Source organism: Ambystoma mexicanum, chromosome 6q (assembly GCF_040938575.1).
Source record: "Ambystoma mexicanum isolate Mex_15411 chromosome 6q, UKY_AmexF1_1, whole genome shotgun sequence".
NCBI lineage: Eukaryota > Metazoa > Chordata > Amphibia > Caudata > Ambystomatidae > Ambystoma > Ambystoma mexicanum.
Window position 1 is genome coordinate 305,203,604 of NC_090937.1, and position 23,137 is coordinate 305,226,740.

Genomic DNA, 23,137 nt, shown 5'->3' on the forward strand with positions numbered 1-23,137 from the left:
TGAAGACCAAGAAGGTTGTCAAATGTAATTTTCTGACATTTGCAATGCCCACTTAGGAAGAGGAGATATTTGATACTTTTTTCTTTCCTTAAGGGCATGCCTTTCTCAGTGTATGGGAATGCAATGATTCCTCCTGTAGCACAAATGGCTGATGGTACTGGAGGTCCTATCTTCAATGGACCTCATGCTGCTGATCCATCCTGGAATTCACTAATCAAGATGGTTTCAAACTCCACAGAGAATAATGGCCCCCAGACAGTAAGTGGCATTTCAAAGAGTTTTAAACCAGATGACGCTTAAGGGATTGGGCCTGCACCAGTGACATTATGTAGATTTGTTTTAGGATTCACAGCACCCATGCATACCCCAACTAAATGTGAACAGGTCAGCATTGTTGTACACTTTCTGCAAAGGAAGACCTCCCTTTTTAACTTTGAATGCTGACCCATGGGCCCTGCTCCTCTGAAGCTGTCCAGATTATTAGATTGTTTTGCTTCACACCTTTTTATTGAAACAGGCATGTGGCAGAAGCATGAATACTGTATTCAAATTTGAAAAGGAAAATTGTATTGCAAATCCCGACACCCCTTACACTCTATATCATTCACGTCTCCTCATTTTATTCACTACTTTTAGATTTGCAAATTAATACAATGTTTTATTCTTGCATGTCCCACCAAACAAGTGTGGCGGCATTCGTTTTAGGTAGCGGGGGGGATAGATCTGGGGAGAACAGAAGAGGGAAAACTGGCATCAAATATTCCTTCTGCAAGCTAAAATGTACTGCAATCTCTCAGGGGTACTGATACTACATCACCTCAGCAGCTCTCTTTATTGGGATCTTGAACATTATTATAACTTCTGTTGTTGTAGTCCTCTAGCCCCAATCCTTGGAGACCTTAAGCCAGGACCTGTACAGCGTCCCTTCATTTCTATACTTTTACTTCCTGGGGGTGGGGGTTGGTCAGAGATCCCCAAAAGACTGAGGTTTCCTGATGTAGCCCTATTCTCCAAGAATTCAACCTCAAAGATGTGGATGGTGGCGACAATGCCCTCTCCTGAAAACCTGAAAATCTTGTGTGGATGGGACGTGGCCTGCAGCAGAATCAGTGAGATGTGATTAGCGCATGTTCAGTTTGAAACCCACTTTATCATGTCCTTCTATTGTGTTTGAGGCTGTACATTAGTACGGTTGTCAATTCAGAGAAATCGAATTGTGATTTAGTGGCGCGGTTCTTGCTGTTGCTGACTTTCATTTTCTTCTTGAAGGTGGTGTGTTGTCTTAAGCAGGCCCACCCCCCACACACAACCTTTGTAGCACCTAACATTAACATGGTGGCAATCTGTTGCTTGGTCCATTTGTGTGTTGCTGAGGTTGCTGTTGGCGTGACTTGTATCGCTGGCGGCAAGGGGGGGGGGGGTTGGATGGGAGTGTTTGGACCGTGATGGAGGCTCAATGCAGTTCTTTGAGGTGTAAGGGTCCTGGGCAGGAGGCGCGTGCTGAAGATATTGCGATTAGGATCCAGGGCTCTGGGAGAAGGCGCTGCTGCTGATCAGCCCTGTATGGTGAATAAGAATCTGCCCTACATTTAGAGTGTCTTTGCAATAGGTAGTTGCGGTAGATGCCCCGAATATTTCAGCACAGTGTTTAATTAATGCTCTTCTCCCTATCCCTGTCTTCGACTGGGGCAGTACTTAAATCTTTGCCAATTTCAGTTGACTTTTGGAGATTCATTAAGTGAGTGGGTAGGGTTTGCTTATTCGGGCCCCTGGAACAGTATTTTTGTCATGGTCTGATTTTCCTCGGTGCTTCTGTAGACCAAAAGTGCAGTGTATTCGGATCAGCATAAGTATCCAAAATCTAAAAAAAGACTATTCAATCACAATCCCCTATCAAAGTTCGCTTTAAAAAAGGCACAAAAGGACATATGGAAAGGGCACAAGTCTTTGGCAGCCAAACCCCCTGCCACTGCGATGCCCATCTTTGGAATTGGCGATTCTGAAATATCATAGTTAAGTGCTTTAATTATGGAAGACTTGTAATACACAAGTGTTGACTGCAGCAAGACCCTCTTTAGCACAGAGATGGAAAGATCCAGAAGGCCCCAGGTTTCCTAGCGTAGTAAGATACAGGGTGGTTTCGCTATGGAAAAATGAACTGCTATGTTCAGATTCCATGCTTAAATTCCACAAAACATGTTCTCTGTTCAGAGTCTTATTCAAATAAAGAAATGTGCTTACCTGGACTTGACCTACTAAAACACACTTCGAAGGGATTGTGTCCTCCGACGTATTCCTTATCTTAGATAGAAATCCTTCAGCTTTGCTGGCCTCGGAAAATTTTTTCGCCAGAGGGCGCTGCGCGTCGATGATCGCCGAGTCGATGACCCTCGACGGCCTCCGTGCCGACGTCGACGTCATCCTGCCTATAAAGGCCGCGCGCAGCGTCCGTTGCTCAGTTCCGTTTTTCCGCGCTTCGTTGTGCCTCGGAACACCGTTGCTCAGTTCTCGTCAAGATAACGTATATAATAACTACTATTTACCTCGATATCGATGGCATCCTCCTCCGACCCGACGACCCCTCGGTCCGGTTTCAAAAAGTGCCGAGACTGCGGGAAGAAAATGTCGTTGACGGACCCTCACAGGGTCTGTTTGTGGTGTCTGGGAATCACGCACCAGAGTTCGGAGTGTGAGGAATGCCTTTCCATGACGGCGAAAGCCTTGAAGGAGCGTAGGGGGAAGCTCGAGAGAGGTAGGTCAACTTTAACTTCCTCGAAAGCTTCTTCGGTAGAGTCGAGACGTTCGTCTCCTCACCATAAAAAACACTCTCGATCTAGATCACGAAGTGGCTCCCACCACTCGTCGACATCGAGACACTCGAAGAAGAGACGTAGGAGATCCCCTTCGTCATCTTCGTCGAGTTCTCCTGAGAGAGTTCATTGCCCCACAAAACGCAGCTCGCAAGCTGAGTGGGAGGAATTCAGGAAAAAGATGCTAAGCGTCTTCGAGAAAGCGGCCTCGTCCCCCTCGAAGACAGCTGAGGGTGATACCCCGGGTAAAAAACCCTAAAAATCTAAACGCCGCGAGTCGCAGTACCCGGCGGAAAAGTCAACCCGAAAGCGCCTCGAGCCATCGGGAGATAAAGCATCATCGACGCCATCGTCGAAAACTCCTTCGAAACAGAGGTCGGCGCCATCGACGCCGTTGTCGAAGGATTCATCGGCGCATCAGTCGATCGAGTCGACGCCGACGTCGACGCCGATATCGACGCCGGTGAAGGAAATAACCACGGCTACTCCACAGCCAACGGTTAGACAAAAGACCTCCGACTCGACGCCGAGAACGTCGACGTCGTTCTCGAGCAGGACTCCGATCCTTTCGAGTTCTTCGAGGCCTAGTACACATTTCTCGACGCTTTTCACGGCGCCTTCGAGTACTTTCACGTCGGTGTCGACGACATCGACGTTTTCAAGGCCTGTGATGATGGCTCCTTCTGCATTGGAAATGGGGTTTATACCATTCCAAAAACCAATGTATCCCCCTTTAACCTCGATTTTTGAGGAAAGGGAGGATTCAGACCAAGATATTGATTTACAGAGGACCACATCACCAGAGCCAGAGACTTTCGCCTCTGAGGAAGGAAGATTAAAAAATCTTCAGGATGCACTTCAGGAAGCTAGTGGCTTGGACACTTCTCCTGAAGCAGAATTTATCAAACCAGACCCAGGAGAACATGCGGAGACTCCATATAGAGCTCTGATGTCTAGAATCATAGAATTTATGGGTTGGTCTGCACCTTCTCCTGCCTTTCAGCAGGATGACCTCACTGACATACTGGACAAGGGCCCACAGGAGGATCCTGTGGTTCCATTTCACTCTGCTCTACAGAGAAGGATTTTGACAAACTGGGAAACGCCAGAAATTATCCCGGCAGTAAATAAAAAACTGTCAACAAAATACAGGGTGGCTAGTTCTGACCCTGAATATTTGTCAAAACACCCTACTCCTGAGAGCTTGGTTGTACAGGCTGCAACCTCATCAGGCAGCACATCTGCATACCCCACTGCTCCGCAGGATAGGGATGACAAAAAGTATGATGCCATGGCTAAGAAGGTTTTTTCTGCCTGTAGCATGGCGTTAAAGTCTATTAACGCGACCTGTACGCTCGCTAGGTTCAGCCACACCCTTTGGGAGTGCGCTTCATCAGCGGCTGACTGCCTCCAAGAAGGAGAGGAAAGGGACGCATTTTTAAACATCATCAGGGATGGTAAAGATGCGATGTGCGAGACCCTACAAACTGGCCTAGATTCTGCTGACAGTATCAGCAGGGCCATGGCGGCAAGTACCACAATCCGCAGGCATGCGTGGTTGAGGAAGTCTGGTTTTGCCTCTGACGTGCAGACCAGGCTTTTGAATATGCCCTTTGACGGTTCTACCCTCTTTGGAAAGAAGGCGGATGACAGTTTGGAGAAACTGCAAACGTCCAAGGCAGCAGCCAAGTCATTGGGAGCTGCTATCCGTCAGAATACCTTTCGTCCTTCGGGATCATCGTGGAGAGGACGGTCCTTTCGTTACTATTCCTCATATGGAAGGGGCAGGGGACGACCGGCTCAAAGAGGCCAAGGAAGATTTACCCGTGGTGGACGGGGTAGGGGAAAGAAAGCCGCACCCGCAGGAGCAGGAGCCACTTTACCTTCGGCAACTGCATCAGCCGCTTCAAAACCACTCTGAGGTCTCCCCTCACAGAACACCAGTAGGGGGCAGGTTAACTCACCATCTGACGGAATGGCAGGCTATTACGTCAGATGCTTGGGCTCTGGAGACAGTGGCCCAAGGTTACTGCCTGCCCTTCCTACATATCCCTCAGAGTCATCCACCGGGGAACAACCCTTTGAAGCTTCCAGATCCGCTCCTCTTGCAGGAGGTTTTAGACCTGCTAGAGAAAGGTGCCATAGAACTGGTACCTGTAGCGGAAAGGAACAAGGGTTGGTACTCCCCCTACTTCATAATACCGAAGAAGGACGGAGGACTGAGACCCATCTTAGACTTACGGGAATTGAACAAATTCCTCCGAAAGGACAAGTTCAAGATGGTGACTCTCTCTCAGATCCTTCAGGCCCTCCAGCTTCAGGACTGGTTGGTATCTCTAGACCTCCAGGACGCTTATTTCCATGTGCCGATCCATCCCAGGCACAGGAGATACCTGAGGTTCGCAATTGGCAGCTCTCATTATCAATTTCGAGTTCTGCCATTTGGGCTAACCTCCGCCCCGAGGGTCTTTACCAAGCTAATGTCGGTTGTGGCTGCAAGTCTAAGGAGGGAAGGGATTCATGTCTACCCTTACCTAGACGATTGGTTGATCAGAGCTGTATCTTCGGAACAGGCTCAGAGACAACTAGATTATGTTTGCCACTTCCTTCACAAGCTGGGCTTCTCCCTCAATTTAAAGAAGTCACAGATGATACCATCACAGAGACTCCAATTCATTGGAGCAGTCCTGGACACTTCCCTGGGAAAAGCCTTGCCACCAGAGGTGAGGGCTCGAGATATTCTGCAGATGGTCATCAGATTTCAGAATGCCCAATATCTCCCAGCCTACGACTTTCTGAGGTTGCTAGGCCTCATGGCATCCTGCATATTCCTCGTGCCGGAGGCTCGCCTGAGAATGAGATCCCTCCAGTGGGCACTGAGAACTCAGTGGTCACAGTTCTCAGGAAGGATGACAGATCTCCTTCGGATCCCGGTCAAAGTAGCCCGAGACCTTCAGTGGTGGGCCTGTCGGGAGAACATCCTGAAAGGAGAAATGTTTTGGCAACCATGGCCGGAGATAACAGTAGTCACGGATGCCTCACTCACGGGGTGGGGAGCTCACGCCAACGACTTGACCATCAGCGGTCGTTGGTCTCCATCGGAGTCCAAACTACATATCAACCTGTTGGAGCTGAGAGCCATCAGACTAGCGCTGAAGGCTTTTCTGCCGTCTGTACGGGGAAGAAACGTCCTAATAATGACGGACAATACAGTGGCCATGCACTACCTCAACAAAAGAGGAGGCGTAGGCTCACTACCACTGTGCAGAGAGGCGATGCAGCTCTGGTTTTGGGCAATTCAGGAAGGAATCTCTCTATCGGCAATTCACCTAGCCGGAGAGAAGAACTTGACAGCGGACGCTCTGAGCAGGCAGAGCACAGTCTCTCACGAGTGGGAGATAGCTCAGGAAGTCCTTCAAGAGATCTTCGCCCTTTGGGGAACCCCTCAAGTGGATCTGTTCGCCACCAGTATCAACAGGAAGTGCGACAGATTTTGCTCAAGGGAATTTCCCCCGAGAGGAGCTCTAGGAGATGCGTTCGTAGTGGACTGGGAGTTCCCACTTCTGTACGCGTTCCCTCCGGTCCCTGTCATTCCTCAAATGATCAGGAGGTTGAGAAGGTTTCGGAAGACCATGATCCTAATTGCCCCGGATTGGGCCAGGAGAACGTGGTACCCGGACCTTCTAGACATGTCCATCTGCCCTCCAATTCGACTGCCATACAGAGAGGATCTTCTCTCGCAGAAGGAAGGTCAGGTTCTCCATCCAGCCATCAAGACCCTCAACCTTCACGCTTGGTGTCTGAAAGGTTGAGGTACAAGGATTGGGACCTTCCGGATGATGTTATGGAGGTGTTGCTTTCGGCCAGAAGGCCGGCAACTAAAACTCTATACCGCTGCCGTTGGAACAAATTTTGCAGCTGGTGCAGAGAAAAGAATATTGAACCCTTTTCTTGTGGTACACCTATGGTGTTGTCATTCTTACTTTACCTGGCTAATTCAGGCCTACAGGTTGGCACAATTAAGGGCTATCTCGCAGCGCTATCAATCTTTAAGCGCACTGCAGAGGAGCCTTCATACTTCAAAATTCCATTGGTAATACAATACCTAAAAGGATTAACTAATGTTTATCCCCCGAAACCTTTTCAAGTTCCCTTATGGGATTTAAACCTAATTTTAAACTTCCTAAAGGGTGCCCCTTTTGAACCACTACACTCTTGTTCATTGAAGCTTCTCACCCTCAAAACTGTTTTGCTAATAGCATTGACATCTGCTAGAAGGGTTAGCGAGTTGCAAGCCTTATCGTGTAAACCTCCACATACAATCTTTTACAAGGACAAAGTTGTTCTTCAGGTGAAGCCTAACTTCCTCCCGAAGGTAGTCTCGGAGTTTCACATCACTCAGAAGATTATATTACCTTCTTTCTACCCTCCTCCTCATCCGGGGAAGGAGGAAGAGAGACTGCACAGGCTGGACCCTAAGCGAGCCTTGAGCTTCTATATCAGCAGATTGGCTAAGATCAGACAAGCAGACCAACTCTTTGTAGGTTATGCAGGACATAGGTTGGGCCTTCCAATAACAAAACAAACCATCTCCAGATGGATTATTTTAGCCATTCTGGAGTGCTACAAATTGGCAGGAAAGGAGCCTCCTCAAAATCTAAGGGCTCATTCTACCAGGGGTATCGCAACATCCTCAGCCCTTCAAAGAGGGGTGCCAATTCGAGATATATGTGCGGCTGCCACATGGTCGTCCGCACATACATTTACCAAATTCTATAGCCTGGATTCCTCCTCTAGTCAAGAAACTAGATTCGGCAAGGCTGTGTTACACTCTGTCCATTCTGGAAGGGTAACATAACTTTTATTACTCCCGCCTCCAGTCACAATACCACTGCTATGGGAGTCTATCTAAGATAAGGAATACGTCGGAGGACACAATCCCTTCGAAGAACTAGTTACTCTTACCTTGTAACGTTCTTTCGATGGGATGTTCCTCCGACGTATTCCTTATCGACCCTCCCATCCATCCCCGCAGTATGACTTCCTGTGGGTTTGCAGCCTATGCTCCTTCAAGGTGATTAGTCTAATCCAAAAACATTACTGGGGACTACAAAACGGAACTGAGCAACGGACGCTGCGCGCGGCCTTTATAGGCAGGATGACGTCGACGTCGGCACGGAGGCCGTCGAGGGTCATCGACTCGGCGATCATCGACGCGCAGCGCCCTCTGGCGAAAAAATTTTCCGAGGCCAGCAAAGCTGAAGGATTTCTATCTAAGATAAGGAATACGTCGGAGGAACATCCCATCGAAAGAACGTTACAAGGTAAGAGTAACTAGTTCTTCTATTTGTAAGCCACAAACCTTAGCACGTGTGTGCATTATATGTTGTTTTTTTGCGTTCAACCTAGACTTTGGATAAGGCACCTATTTGTGTTCACTCTGGTCCTGCACTTGAGAATATCTTGTTGTGTTTGACATCATTTGTTGTTATTGTATCTACATGGTCAAATAAAAGTAAAGTTTTCAAAACAATTTTGGATGACAAAAAGAAAATAGGAGGCAAATTTTGATAATGTAAGCAGCAGTCATTCTATCAAGTCAGGAAGTATTCAAAATAGGAGGATGCATCACAGGGATTTATGTTTGTGTAGCACATTTGGAAGTAGTCACAAAGGTTAGCTCCTGCTCTTTTGAGACGCTCCTTAAATTGGAGGATCAGCATTCTTAGACATTGGTTAATTTGGAAGATCGCTCAAGGTATATTAATGTGTGCATTTTAGACCTTGCTGAATATTCTGTAAATGGGCCTTTGGAAATGGTTTTATAGAGGATATATAATTTGTGTTTCCAGCCTATCGTGTTTTGTCCACTATTGATGTTTCTCTCGGGCCCCAGGGAAGAAACAGCCCACTGGGCCTCATCCATGATGTTTTAAGATCAAACTGCTGTTCTATCAGGATAAAGTTTATTTTCGGTCTGCTGCCCGTAACATGGGGTTAGTGCAATATATTGGAAATATACTGCCCTATTTCACTTATTTTTCATGGGCCATGCAGGAACTTTGCGCAGGACCTTTGCAGGGGATATTACCCGATTAAGATCAAACTTTGGTAACATGCCATTAAATACACCATTGTGGTCAGGTCGCTTTGCGAGTGAACTCTAAAATGGGCAGTAAATATTTCAATGATCTCATACAGACACAGCTATCAATTGAGAAGGGACCATTTGCTGAGTGACCTAAGCTGTTTTGTTTATTTTGTTGCCACTTATGTGTTCTACTTAAAAACAAAGGTGTTTAATTGCATGCTTTGGTTATCTGGGTATTTCCCCCTTAAATTCTGGCATACCAGTGGCCTCGTTGATGGAGTTGCACGCTTTTGCTGCTATTAAACAGTTGGTTTGGTTCTATAATGTTTGTATGCATAGGAGGCTGGAGTTTGAATTGGAACTGATTGAGATCATGGTGGAAGGGTGTTAATGTTTTCTGTGGAAAAGAGATTTGGATGCACTTTATATTGGTTAAGCAAGTTAACCTTTAACATTTTCAGAAAAATGCATAACATTCTAACAGCAGACATTAAAATAAACACTGAAAGAAAAAAGAATTTCCTAATCCAACAAAAACATCAAATAAAAAAACAGATCATTACGGATACTGAAGTGGCAGCAATTTTATATTCGTCTCCCCCTCAAGTCCACGAGAATCCAGAAATACCACCACGGCAATAACGATTGAAGTAAGATTCCCAGACAAGCAGCGATGCCAAAGTAGATCATCTTTCTGAGACCTTGCTCCAATGAATTTATGCAGGTATTTAGTCCATACTTATAGCAAAGCTGGACATTCCAGCAGCAGATGTTGTATTGTTTCTTTAACCATGCAGTTCTTGCAAAACCTGCAAAAGGATTCCGCCTCCGTAGCCAGACCATATCTCAGAAGGGTCTCTCCTCTGATTTTTATAAGATTTAACCTAAATCTCAAAGTATAGAGAACCGCTCTACTGGCATATATAGACAAGTAGGGGGCCCAACAGCCCTGCTTTTTGTGGCCAAAAGCAAGATGACTAACAACAGTGTGTGCATGCAAATCCACAAGTGTTTGCGCCCAGTCAGCCTTTAAGAACAGTGTTTTCACCCTGCCTGGGTTGTCAATCAGATCTTTCTCTGAACTTCCGACCTCCTGCTATGCCAAATGGGTGAGTTCCTTTAATTCAACCAGTGCACCTTTGTTCCTCCCCATCGACACCTCACCAAACATCTCCCAGAGTGACTCTCTTAAAGGAATTAGTGTCTTCCTAAAGAATGAGATATATTGCCACAATGCTCTGGCCTTCAAAGAGACCAGTCCTAATTCATATCTGATGCTTGAATGGGGGACAGATGGGGAGGAGGCGCAGCACTCTTTGGCAAATAAGGGCTTCCAAAGTTAGTTGGTAGTCAATCAGACTAGGGTTATAAATCTCAATCCCATAAATTAATTTTGGGATTGTCTTACTTTTGTAATATTGAATACAAGGTAACGGAGAAAACAGCTGAATTTGGCATCCACTTGTTGCATTTGCGTCGTAAGTTTTACTGCCTTAGAATGAAGCCAAGTCTGAGTTGGAATCAATGATGGTTTGGCTAAAATGAGAAAACCTAAATAGGTGAAGGAATCAATCCTCTCAACTGGTGTTGCTTGCGTGTACCATTTATAAGGTACTGGCCTACGCCTGTTCAAGATTTCCATTACTTTAGTCTTCGTGGGATTCACCTTCAAGGCATTCTCACCGACAAATGTACTAAGGGCTTTCAAAACCCTATGCATGCCAACAGGCGTAGTGTCAAAAATAAGAAAGTCGTCGGCATAACCTGTCCACACCACCTTATTTTGAGCAATCTTAGCCGATGCCAGGGAAGCGGCTTGTAAATGGAGGCCTATATCTGCCTTGCATAGATCATAATGAAAGGGGGCCAAAATGCACCCCTGTCTGATGCCTCTAAATGTATTTATTGGGTGAGATAACTTGCCTTGATAAATAAGGCAAACGTGTATAGGTGATTCCTTATGTAGCCCAATAAGTAGTCTTAGGAACCCCAAAGGAATTCCCTGGTCTACTGAATCAAAGGCTGCGGCCAGATCTATTGTGGCCAAATAGACCGGACAAGACCCCCTTCCCCTTGCCGTCGCCTGTAGGCATTTAACCAACATGCCATTTAAGAGAGTCCCCATGTCCTTCCTAAAGCCTGTCTGCCATTTCGCCAAAAGATGGTTGCTGAAGGCCCAGACCTCCAGATGCTCCAACAGGGACATGGAAAAGATTTTGGAATCCGTATCGAGGATGGCATAGGACGGTTTTGCGGATTATCTCTCTCCCCTCGTTTATAGATGGGGATCATTTGAGCGGTGTCCCAAGTAGGGGGAAATTGTAGAGTACGAGCAATGTCTGTAAATAGATAATGTAATATTTCTGCCCTCAATGGAGGGTTAGTTTTGAAGAGGCGATTTGAGAGACCATTCGGGCCAGGCGCATTGGAATTGCTACATCTAGTTATTACAGCTGTCAAATTAAGGACAGAAAGGTCCAACAGTAGGTCCATCTCATTAACCAAGACATCTCCCCCACTCCCCTTCAGCCCAGGCGGTGGAGATGCATAAAGACCGTCAAAGTGCTCCACCCACTTCGCTTCCCCCACTGCATTAACCAAAGTTCCTACCAGCCCATAGTCTTTACGGACCAACACTGACAGCATAGACTCAGCATCTCTCTGGAGTCATGCCGCCCTTGTATAGCGCAACCAATTCTTATGGCCCTGTTGGATCTGTCTAATTATTTTGTGCTTTAAGCCAGGAATAAGAAGTGCATTCATTAATGATGTATCTTTATAGATTTCCTGACCTCCCTTTTTCTTTTGACCAGATCCACATAGTGTACATGAAGATGGAAATGCCTAGGAATCTGATTTTCCCCCCATTTCCTTGCAATGACTCCCCCATTAAATTGGAGATAAAGGGCTCAAAATGTTCAATCGAGAAGGCTGCCTCCTTGTCATAACTTGCCATAATCAATCTGCAGCCTTCCCAAAAGACCCTTGTTTGCTCTATTGATTACAGACAGAGACCAGTACAATCTGTTGCCCTGCAAGTTGGGTGTAACCTTATGTCCGTCTATGGCCAGTTGCTCAATCGTGTAATCCAACAAATGCAATTCCTCCAGGGAGAAATGGGCAACTAAGAGTGAGTGATCACTAATATCCATCGGCATCACTTCAAAATTCCAAAATCTCTTCATTCCCTCCTCATCCACAAGCATGAAGTCAATTCCATTTGTCCATCTTGGGTGAGTGCAGAATGTCTCCAGAAATGGCTCCATTGAGGGGTGCAAGACCCAAGTTCTTAAAACAGTCTAAACAGGCTCTCCCATTTTTTATTTTTGTGCCCTCCTTAATCTGGCAGGTATGCCGGTGTACAAGGGCCCCCATGCAATCTGAATTTAGGTCTCCTACCACCAGCACTTGACCTTCCGGAGTAACTTATAGCCAGTCCGCCACACAAACCGTTAAGTCCAGAACACGTGCCAGCGGGCCCATACCCATGTGCCAATAGATATTTATCATCAGGATGCTTTGTAAATTGAGTTTGTGTGTAACCAGTATTCCAAACGAAAGGTCCCATGAAGAGGATGTAATGAGAGTAGCAAGACCCCCAAATGGTCGCCCATTCGTGCCCTGCTTGGTGTAATACCATGTATCCATCAAACGCTGGAGCCTTCTTTAGCCATGACTCTTGAAGGTTAATCATTGTATATTGTTTCAGTCGAGATGCCAGCTCCTGCTTGTTATATAGGTGAGCATGTCCTCTAGTATTAAAGCAAGCAACTGAAAATAATCTTGCATTATTGGCTTGGCGACTGGCTATGGGCGTGACGTTGGATAGGCACAAGATTAACTCCAGTGAGACAGCAACAACCAAGTCCAGTTTCTGGATTCCTCTGATGCCATTATTTTCCTTTTCAGGGACAGGACTTGTTCTTCAAGGCTTGGCTCGGGGGATATTGATGGGAGTTTCCCCTTCCCATTCTAAAACATCCACCTAGCCTACCTGTCTGGTTGATAGTTTCAGGACACAATTGACCATGCCATATTTGTATTTGTATTTTATTGTTTATATAGTGCTTTACTCCAAAGCGCTTTACAGTTTAACAACAAGAAAACATCAAACATGGAACATAGAAGCAATAATAATATACATTATATGAATCAAACCAAAAAAACAGCATGTGGATCAATTTGCATTTGAGAAGGAAGAGAAAAGGAGAGGTATGGGAAGGAGAAAATGGAAAGGGAAAATGGAGTAAAGAGAGTAGTAGGGAGGGTGGAGATCATAGGGGGGACGGGGAAAGATAAAGGGACAGGAAGATGGTGTTGGGAGGAGAAAGGAGAGGAGTCAGTGAGAGGGGACTCCTTAGATCCAAGTCATCTAAGACTATCTTTCTTTCAGGACAGTGTCCATAACAAATTATGACTCGAAGAACACCATTACCTGATCCAGTCTGGGAATATATGCAAAGAGAATTCTAGCAATATCATTAGATTTGATGCCTCTCAAAGCCGGGATACCTTGCAGTAGGGATAGCAGAGTTAGTCGATTCAAGGTTATTTGGCAGGTTTCTGGTATGACACTTTCCAATAGGACTGACAATGGTTCATCTTGGAGCTGCGATGGATGGGCTCCAATGGCCAGGGAAAGATTTATCGGACCCAAGGTAAGGTGCTGGGTGTCCATACGAATATCTGTCCTCTTTTGGCCTGCCTGAAAAACCGCAGCCGAGCACTCAGCTGTCCCCTCACTACTTGGAGGGCGAGAGTAAGCGGGTACAACAACTGTTTTTACCAGTAAAGGAGGCATTGTAGAATTCGGCGACGGTGCATGAGCTGTCGGCACCGGCTCTGAGGCGCCCCCTCCCTTTGTTGGTCACTCTGTGGGAGGACAGGCAGTACCTCTCCCATGATCTCCACTGTAGCAACCAAACTCCTGCCTCCATTAACCTGTTTAAGTTGTAATAAGGCTGTTTTTACCGCCTGTTTAGCAAATAAGGAGTTCTCACATTCCTCTGTTTCTTTTTAGCTATGTTTTTTATTTTCTTCTGCACAGGCCCCTTCAGCAGTTTTTTCTTAGTTGGTACCCGCTGCCCACTCAAATAGGGCTATAACCAGAATCTTTAATGGAAGCCTCATCTGACACTTGTTTCTGAATTAGGCTTTACCCAAAAAGTATCTGGCCCCACCCATAACAAAGGGAGAACCCTTGACTGGGTAGCAGACTACAACTGCGCGGGCTCCATCACCGATAACTCCCCTCAACCATGGTCCGGCCACCATCTCCTCTCCTTTACCCTCGAAGCCCTCGAGCTCCATCGCCAACAATGTGCTAGCCTCAGCCATCCCCACAAGAAGTAAAAAAAATATCACTGTGGAAAAACTGATCCTCCATACACTTAACCAACTCCCTGCTTCTTCCAACCCCTACGACCTTGTAGAATACTATAACAAAATCTTGCGCACAGCCTTACACTCCACTGCACCATTAAAACTAAGAAAATGTAAACCGAAAAAGCATCTCAACCATTGGTTCTCTAATCACCTTAAAACTCTTGGATTAGAAAAACGCAAAAAGGAACAAGCCTGGAGACAATCTCCCACAGTCCACAACAAAATATTGCTCACTAAAATAACGTCCAACTACAATAAAGAAGAGCTGTTTATGATCATTAAAGAACTGGAAACACCTGTGCTAACTCCAGACACTTATGTGAAGGACAAACAATGGTGTACCAGAGTCCAAAATGCCCTAAACAATAAAGTCACAGGCCTTCAAACTAAAATTAAAAATAATAGACTCCATAGCCAAACCAACCAACCCCACTAACACGACCCCACGCCCCAACACCCTCTGCCCAACCCCACTCGCTTTAGCTTCTCCAAAGTCTCCACTCTTGAAGTGGAAAAAATCATTCTCAGCCTAAAACCATCTAACTGTCAGGGCGACCTTTGCCCCCCCCCCCCAAATTATTAAAGATGCGGCAAGAGACCTCTCGCCATTCATCACAAGACTCATCAACGCCGCCTTCTCAGGTACAGTCCCCAGCAACCTCAAAGAGTCCTGGGTCCTCCCCCTTCTCAAAAAGCCCTCTCTTGACCCTTCCATTCCCACCAACTACAGACCTATTACCACTGTCTCCTTCCTGCTCAAGATATTAGACAAGACAGCCTACCAACAAATCCAAAAATACCTTGAAATAAACCATCTCCTCGGTATCCGGCAATCAGGCTTCAGACCCCAACACGGGACAGAAACTGCCCTCATCGACCTGAAGGCTCAAATTGACACTCTTAGAGACAATTGGAAAACTGCTTTATTGCTTCTCTTTGACCTCTCTGCAGCATTTGATCTAGTTGATCACAAAATCTTATGCAATCACCTGGATTCAGCTGCCCACTTTTCCCAAGAAGCCATCGGCTGGATCGAGTCATCCTCAGCAACAGATCCATGCATGTCTTCTCCACCACAGCTGCCGCCGACCCCATCCCCATCACATGCAGAGTCCCCCAGGGTTCATGGGTCTCCCCCACACTGTACAACGTGTTCACGAAGCCCCTGTTTGATGATCTAGATGGTCTGGGTATCACCTACACTAATTATGCCGATGATACCCAGATCCTCATCCCGTTGACAGGAGATTACAACCATGATTTGGCCTTGGTGAACAAGGTGTACCTCATCATCCAGGCATGGATGGCATCTCACAGTCTATACCTGAATGATGACAAGACTGAACTCATCATACTTGGTTCCACCGTAAACCTAACCAAATTGGACCACAACTACACCAGCTTCCTTATAGACAGGAACCCGATCAAAGTAGCTAAGGAAGTGAAAACCTTAGGAATATAAATTGACTCCTCCCTCTCCTTCCATAAACAGGTTAGCTCTATGGCATCCTCCATGGCCTACACATGTAAGCTCATAAGAGCAGCCAAACCCTTCTTATCCACCCAGAGCTGCATTACACTAGCCAGAGCCCTGGTATTATCAAAACTGGACTATTGTAATGCCCTCTACGTAGGAGCTAGCAAACAGGTTACTAACAAAATACAGACGCTACAAAACAACGCTCTCAGAGAAGCGCTCAGCATCCCCAAGAGAGAACACATCTCCAACATTAGGAGAGCCCATAACTGGCTCAACACTACAGATATAATCCTGCTCAAAGTAGCCTCACTAACACACAAATGCCTCAACAACGCTGCCCCCCGCTACTTAGTCGATAGAATAAGTAAACACACCTCCAATAGACCTACTAGAACCTCCAACGCTAATCTACTCACAGTTCCCAGGTTCAAACGCACCAAAATGGGTGGCAACAGCTTCCAGGTGAAAGCAGCCCAACATTGGAACTCCCTACCACCCTCTCTAAGGACACCCCAAACCTACACACACTTTAGACACAACTACATACATTGGATAAAGAACAATGACCGCTAATACCATCCAACCCACCTCACCGCTATATACTATGTAAATATGTATACTTGTAAATCCGTAAACTTTTGCCTTTATCGTGACTGCTTCAACCATCTATTATCCCATTGTAATTACTGTAATGCATTGTAATGTGTAACCAAGCTGTAAATAACCTTGTTGCTCCTGCGCCCTCATACCCTCGGGTCTGGTGCGCAATACAAATGAATAAACTAAACTAAACTTCTTGAATAGAGGCATTCCTCGCTTCACAATCCAGAGCAGCTTCCATGGTTCCCCTTTTATCCCCTTGCATTGTCCCTTGGAGCGTACCCCCTTGCCAGATAATCTGCTCCCTTGCCGCAACATGGGTCGGTAGGTCTTCTCTTTCCTCATTCTCTGGTTTGTCAAAGCGAGTATGGTAAGCGAAAGGCTCTGGAGCAGAGTCTGCTTCATTTACTTTCTTCCCGGGTCTTTGACTCCTTCCCAATACTGATGGTTTGTGGTCAGCTAGAAATTCCCTTGCTGCCACGTGCATTTGGCCGTTGTCAAATTTAAAAAGCAAAGATTCCAATAAAGCTGTTTTGCGCTTGGTCTCACACTGCAGGCCCTCGTATAGTGAGACCAGGATGCACAGAACCTGATTAATATCCGTGCATAAATCAACCTTTTCTGCCTGTAAACCCTCTTCCAATCGCCTCAGCTTTGCTGATAGACTCCTTGGGGGAAGCGGATTAGGGGACAGGGCTGGAGACGAGTGCGGAAAAGTCTGTGCCCGAGTTCTGCCCATTGTGGGCGCTGAATACTGAACAGTCCTGAGCATTCCCCAAGCCTGGTGGTGTCTGCCGTAGAAACCTCCTGGTAACTGTTGTTGCTGTTTGTTCTGCTTAGACGTCTCCCTTCAGGCAGCATTCCCCGCCCAGATGCTACATGGGTCGTTGCAGCAACCTGATCTTGCAATGGGCGACTGCCCGTATGGCGCAGGGCCGGAGTAGCTAGTACTGCATCCAGTAGTTTGGTGGTTTCCGATGCCATGCACGACACTGCAGCACTTTGCTCGCACAGGAATGTGTCCTTGCTGGTAGGCTGTAATGATGAGGGCAAGTGATTAGACTGGACTGGACCAAATAGCTATTTCACAGCAGCCGCTATACCTGCCTGTGTAGGGGGCGAAGACTGTTGACAGCTGTTGTGCATTAGTACAATCCAAAGCATTGTGTACAGTACGCAAGTTCAGTCCCTAAAGAGGGATTTGAGGGAGTTGCTGATGAGTTGGGAAAATGAATTACTGTTGCTGGTGGAAACGACGAGATGGATTTTGAGCCCGCTTTTTTTCCCCCTTTTTTCCTTTTCTAATGCTGGCTGCGGAGAAAGAAGTACTACCTGAGATACCGCCAGCTCCGCTGGTGAGGATGGAAGGGGCAGAAGAGCCGCAGCAAGCATTTCTGCATCTGAAATAGGGGTTAGAGGGGAAGCAGCAATTAACTCCCCACTCCATAGTTCGTAGATCATACTCGCTGCTCAATGAAAAGGGAAATCAGTACCTCTCATCGTCATGCAGAAATTGGTGCAGAGATTGGTGCTTTCCGTCTGTTTCTACTGGCTGTGGAAGTAGGGGTGGCCTGTTTCGTTACGCCGGAGCTGCGTGTCTGCCTAAGGCCACCGGACACCAAAAACACACTGCACCGGTGCAAGGGTTATGAAGCAAAAAGGTCTGCCTCCGCAAACCAGCAGCAAGGAAAGACTCCAACCCAATCCCTCGAGTCTGGAAGCTCAGAAACATGCTTGTACTGCTTGCTCACAAACATACTGCCCGCACATATATTTATTAGGCTCGGATTACAAAGGGAAACAACATTCGCCCCTAACTACAACCCCTCATTCCCTTTTACCGAGCCCCAGTTCTGACTCGGATGTGCAGCCTAGCCCATTGTAATACCCTTTCTGAGGGGTAGTCTCTTATTCACTGTTGAGCCGGAACTCCATATAAACGTAATTATCCTATTAATGTCCCCAGTTCACCATTGTGTCTGGTAAGTACATTTCTTCAAGGGGGGGTAAATTGTCCAGTGATTGTAGATCATTTAGGAGAACACCCCCATTGTAGCTCCAGTGTGTTTAAGTCTTCACTCGTACCCTGTTCATGCAATATTGCCTATTCTGCTGCTGCCCATTTGAATGCATCTTGGGACCATTGATTCAGTAGGGGTCCTCTAGGGCATTTCTGCAAAAACTGCTGAATCGTCATCCGACCTGTTTGTTGTTACCTACACTGTTAATTGTATTATATGGACTTACTCTGCCTGGGCAGACTGGTATCGTTCAGAAACTCAAGGGCTCTGAATGACTGTTGTTTTTCTCCCCTTGTTCCCTCCCTCGAGTGCTTTGAAACACTTGCCTTGTATATAGGCACTTTACAAATAAACCTTACCATACCACGAGATGTCAATATCAGTAAGAAGGGCACTATTTTGTTGGTATATTTCATTTTTGTACACTTTTACAACCACCCTCCACACCCCCCCCCCGTTCCCCGGAGTATTCCCAATAAGCAAATCTGAGGTGTACATTCAATCATTGGTTCTAGTTATCACTTCCTGCCAATAACTCTGTATAATTGGATATCCCCAGACCATATGCCAAAAGCCTGCTGATTCCACACTACATCTTGGGCATATATCTGCTATAGCTTTGTTCCTCATATGCAGTTTTTGGGAGGTTATTTAAACCTGATGCACAATATTAAATGGGATCATTTTAAAGCGTGCGTTCCTGGATACCTTGCTGATTTCCAAGCATATTTTGGCCCATGTTTTCTCATCCAGGTCCCCCCTCATGTCTTATTCCCATTTTTCTTTGACTTTTACATGGGGCAGCAACTCGCTATCTTACAGTGCTGCGTATACCTTGTGACTGCATGTTGTTCAGTTCCTATGGTAGACTGGGGTGGTTAGGAGTTCATCTGGGATGGAGTCCTGTTTTCATGCGATGATTGTAGTCAGTCGTACGAAATTCAGAAACTGTCCTCTAGGCATTTTGACATTTTTGTGTCCAGTCTACAAAGTATACTAATGATCTCCCTTAGAACAAGTCCCCCATTGTGTGAAACCCTGTTAGCGCACATCTACTCAAACCCATGTCACCAAGTATTGTCGCTAGCTTGGGATCTGCCCTAAGTGGTGAGTCGGGACTGTACACCTGCCTCAGCTTCAGTTTGCTGCGAGCCCTTTTCCATACTTGTTGAACCACCATTGTGATACTAGTTGTCAGTGACCTCACTGCGTCTCCCCTAAGGGAATTCTATGCCTGTATAATGCTGTGGGCGTTTGCCCAGTAAAAGTCTGTCTGCTCTGTCTTTCCCAAAGTCCCATCTTGCTGTATGCTGTAACTGCAAAGCCCAGTAATATAGCCCAATGTCGGGAAGGGCGAGACCACCGTCCAAATGTCTCCTCTGCAGTGTTTTCAGGATCACCCGGGCTCGTCGTCCTGCCCATAAAAGTTCTGAAAGTTTGCTATCCAATATTCTAAAGATGGGGGGGGTTTGATGAGGTACGTTATGTTTGCAAATATAGTAATCTGGGCAAGATAACCATCTTGCAAATCGCAATTATTTTTCCCCATCAGGGAAACGGTAGGCCTCCTCCAAAATGTAATTCTTTCATCTTAGTTCAAGAGTGCTCTGCCCATGTTGTATTGAAATGTGTTGGCTACTGCATGGTGCACGTCTTTCCCCAGATATCTGAAAGAGTCGGTTCCCACCTCCTGCCCACATTCGGATGCTCACTTTGCGATTTCCCCTTGAGAGTACCCAATGGGAATACCACTGATTTGCCCATATGTATGCAGAATCCCCATAGCTTGCCTATGTAGTTCACATATCGAGCATGTAAAGGATGTGAAGACTCGGAGTATGGACATAGAGAAGGGCATCATCCGCGTATAACGAGATGACATGGTTTTGGCCATCTACTGTGATTCCCATATCCCTAAACATGTCTCTAAAAATGTTTGCCTGGGGCTCTAGTGTCATGGCAAAGAGGATGGGAGATGGGGTCACCCCTGTCAAGTACCCCTCCCCAACTACCATCTAGAAGAAACCCCTCTACTTGTTTTCACCCTCGCCATGGGGCTTTGATACATAAACTAATCAATTTCCTAATGATCGGGCCCAGTCCACACTGTATTAGTACCTGTGTAAGCCATAAACACTTCACTGCATCAAAGGCTGTAATTGCATCTAATGACATGACTCCCAGTTCCTCGCACGCTGCCTCTCCCCTCTCAATGACATGTTGAAGGCACCCCAAATTGTCTTGTTTCTCCACCCTACAAACCTGCATTGGTCGTGCTGGACCAAGTTCAAAATGTGTGCCGCTAATCTATTAGCCAGTACCTTACCCACATTTTCCCAACTACTGATCTGAGTCTCATCTATGCCAATCCTTTCCAGGTATGAGCAACACCACTATTATAGCTTCTCCGATGGATTCCTATCCCTTTTGAAAAGCTGGGTCATAAAGTCATTTCAGTTTGGGGAACAGGAGATTGTCATGATGCCTACCCCCGGGGACCCAGACCAAGTCCAGCAACCCCGGAAGCAGGCATCAAGTTATCCCAAGCAAGCCCAACAACCCCTGCTAGGGGCTATTTGGGTGCAGTCCTGGCGTCTATGGCGCCAGGCTCATATGGAGAGTCAGTCCTGGCGCCATAGGCGCCAGGCTCATAGATTAAAACTTACCTCATGCAGACCATGCTACAAACTTACCTGATGCAGAACATGCTGCAAGAGCTCCAAGCCAAAAGAGGCTTGGAAGGGACTACTTTACCTAGGGACTATTTTTTACTCGGGTGGGGCTGGGGAGGAATACTTACGTGGGACTACTTTGGAGGCTATTTAAACCACGACCGAAGAGCAGCACATGCTTCGTGTTATTCTGCATCCAGCAGCGTAACGCTTACCGTGCCTGCAAGTCTGCATCCATTCTTCTGCCACGCCCGCCTCGAGTCTGGAGCTCCTAGAGAAAGGGAAAAAGAAGGAGAAAAGGTTAGAACAAGAGCAATACCTTTGATCCTTACCTGAATTCCCGATCCATCGCGCCTTCGAGCTGGCAGAAAGAAGTTATTTTATGCGCGCCGCCTCGCCTGCTGCAGCGCCGCGCTGAACTCACCGGCCTTCGCAGCATCTTCACATTCCACCCCATCCTCCTGCATGTTCCCGCCGCACTCCGGCACCTAAGGGGAAGACAAGAACAGCAAGATGAGCCAAGGGAATACATAGAGGCAATATTAGTTACCCCCCATAGACTTACCTGATTTTACCACCGGGGGTATTATTCCTCTTCACGGGTCGGCGCAGCTTCCACTGCATCTTCGCCGAACCCTGGCCCCTAAGGGGAAACAAAAGGACAGCAAGGTGAAACAAAGGGACAAACAAGGGGAAACCTCCTCACCACAATAGACTTACCTGATTTTACCGCCGGAGGCATTATTCCCCGAGACTTCATACTTGCTCTCAGCACCTGAATAAGGGAGAAAGCAACAGGTTACATATTGACATTATTTTATCAAACTGCGTTGGATAATACAAATCCTTACCTGAATATTACCAGTTGCCACGAGGAACTCTTCGCTAGGGTCAAGCTACAACCTGCAAGGAATCGGACAAGAGTGAAAGTCAGACATTTGAACTCTTACGAACTGCATACTTACGGCGTCTTGCCAGGAATCTGAGTCAATATTGTTCTGGAACTTACCAATTCCTTCGAGCCAGTGAAGCAACTGGTTATCTACGCGCCCCTGCGCTCAATGCAGGATGGAGAGCTCATCTTTCCAAACCATCAGGTGAGACTATAAGAGGGGACATCAAAGGTGATCAGTGGGGAGAACAGCGGGAGGGGGGGGTTAACGCTCAACTCCATGGGTGGTTAATTCCCTTTCTCCATTTGCAGAAGAATATTCCTACGGGCCAAGCAAACAAAGCTAGGTGGACCAGTCCAGTCCGTCATCTCGGCACTACGCATCACATTGGTGGAGACCGCAGCTGTCCAGTTCAGGTCGACACCCCTGTGGGAGCCAGGTGAGCGTAACAGATTTGCGTAGGTAGAATAAAATTCTGATCAGAGACAATCCCTGCCTGGAGACTTCCCTGTCTCAGCTCTTATCTCCCTTTCTGTCACTAGCCCTTCCAACTCGTCTGCAGCTGTCGCCGTCCGCTAAAGTAGGTTGGCTTGATCTAACATCATGTCCTCAATATTAGGTGGGCCTCCACTTATATATAAGGCAGTACAGTATTCATGAAAAATCCTGCTAATGCCCTCCTGTGTTGGGACTATATCCCCGTTTGTAGTGATTTGAGCTAAAGGGCACCTTGTTTCTCTTTTCGGAGAAGCCAGGCCAGTAGCCGGCCCGCTTTATCCCCTTCGCAGTGAACCCTTTTAACGTATTGAGTGTAAGAGATGCACCTTGCTGAGGAGATTCCTTTTTATTGTGATTGGTAGTTTAATATTTTACGATCAAATGAAATGTGCACCCTTTTGAGCAGTGTTAGGCAGAATCCTGTGCAGTTCCCTTGTGGAACACTGCAAAAAGATTAAGACTACAGGAGCAGCAGTAAACCCAAGAAGAGTAGGGCAGTATGCAGAGTATACACAATAGGGTCAAAACACAGTAGAGCAAACAAACACTGACCAGAGCTTTGTATACAAAGTATATAGTTATTTATTTAAAACACACTTTAGGCAATACACCAGCACTCTCTATGAAAAGTAATCTAAAACACAGTCAGGTAAGAGTACACACCTCCCTTGATAAGTATCAGACAAG

General features: G+C 46.5%; 1 protein-coding gene across 16 annotated transcripts in view; it reads left to right on the forward strand.

The window, feature by feature from the left end:
* The window catches only part of ANKRD17 (ankyrin repeat domain 17), a 2,430,147-nt gene that overhangs the window by 2,358,271 nt on the left and 48,739 nt on the right, over nt 1-23,137 (forward strand). For 15 of the 16 annotated variants that reach the window (XM_069630790.1, XM_069630795.1, XM_069630794.1 and 12 more), the window contains one exon: nt 94-258. The exons of the other annotated variant lie outside the window; for it this stretch is intronic. In XM_069630790.1, coding sequence (XP_069486891.1) covers nt 94-258 — 165 coding nt within the window. The remainder of the gene's footprint in view (nt 1-93; nt 259-23,137) is intronic. 16 annotated transcript variants of the gene reach the window in all.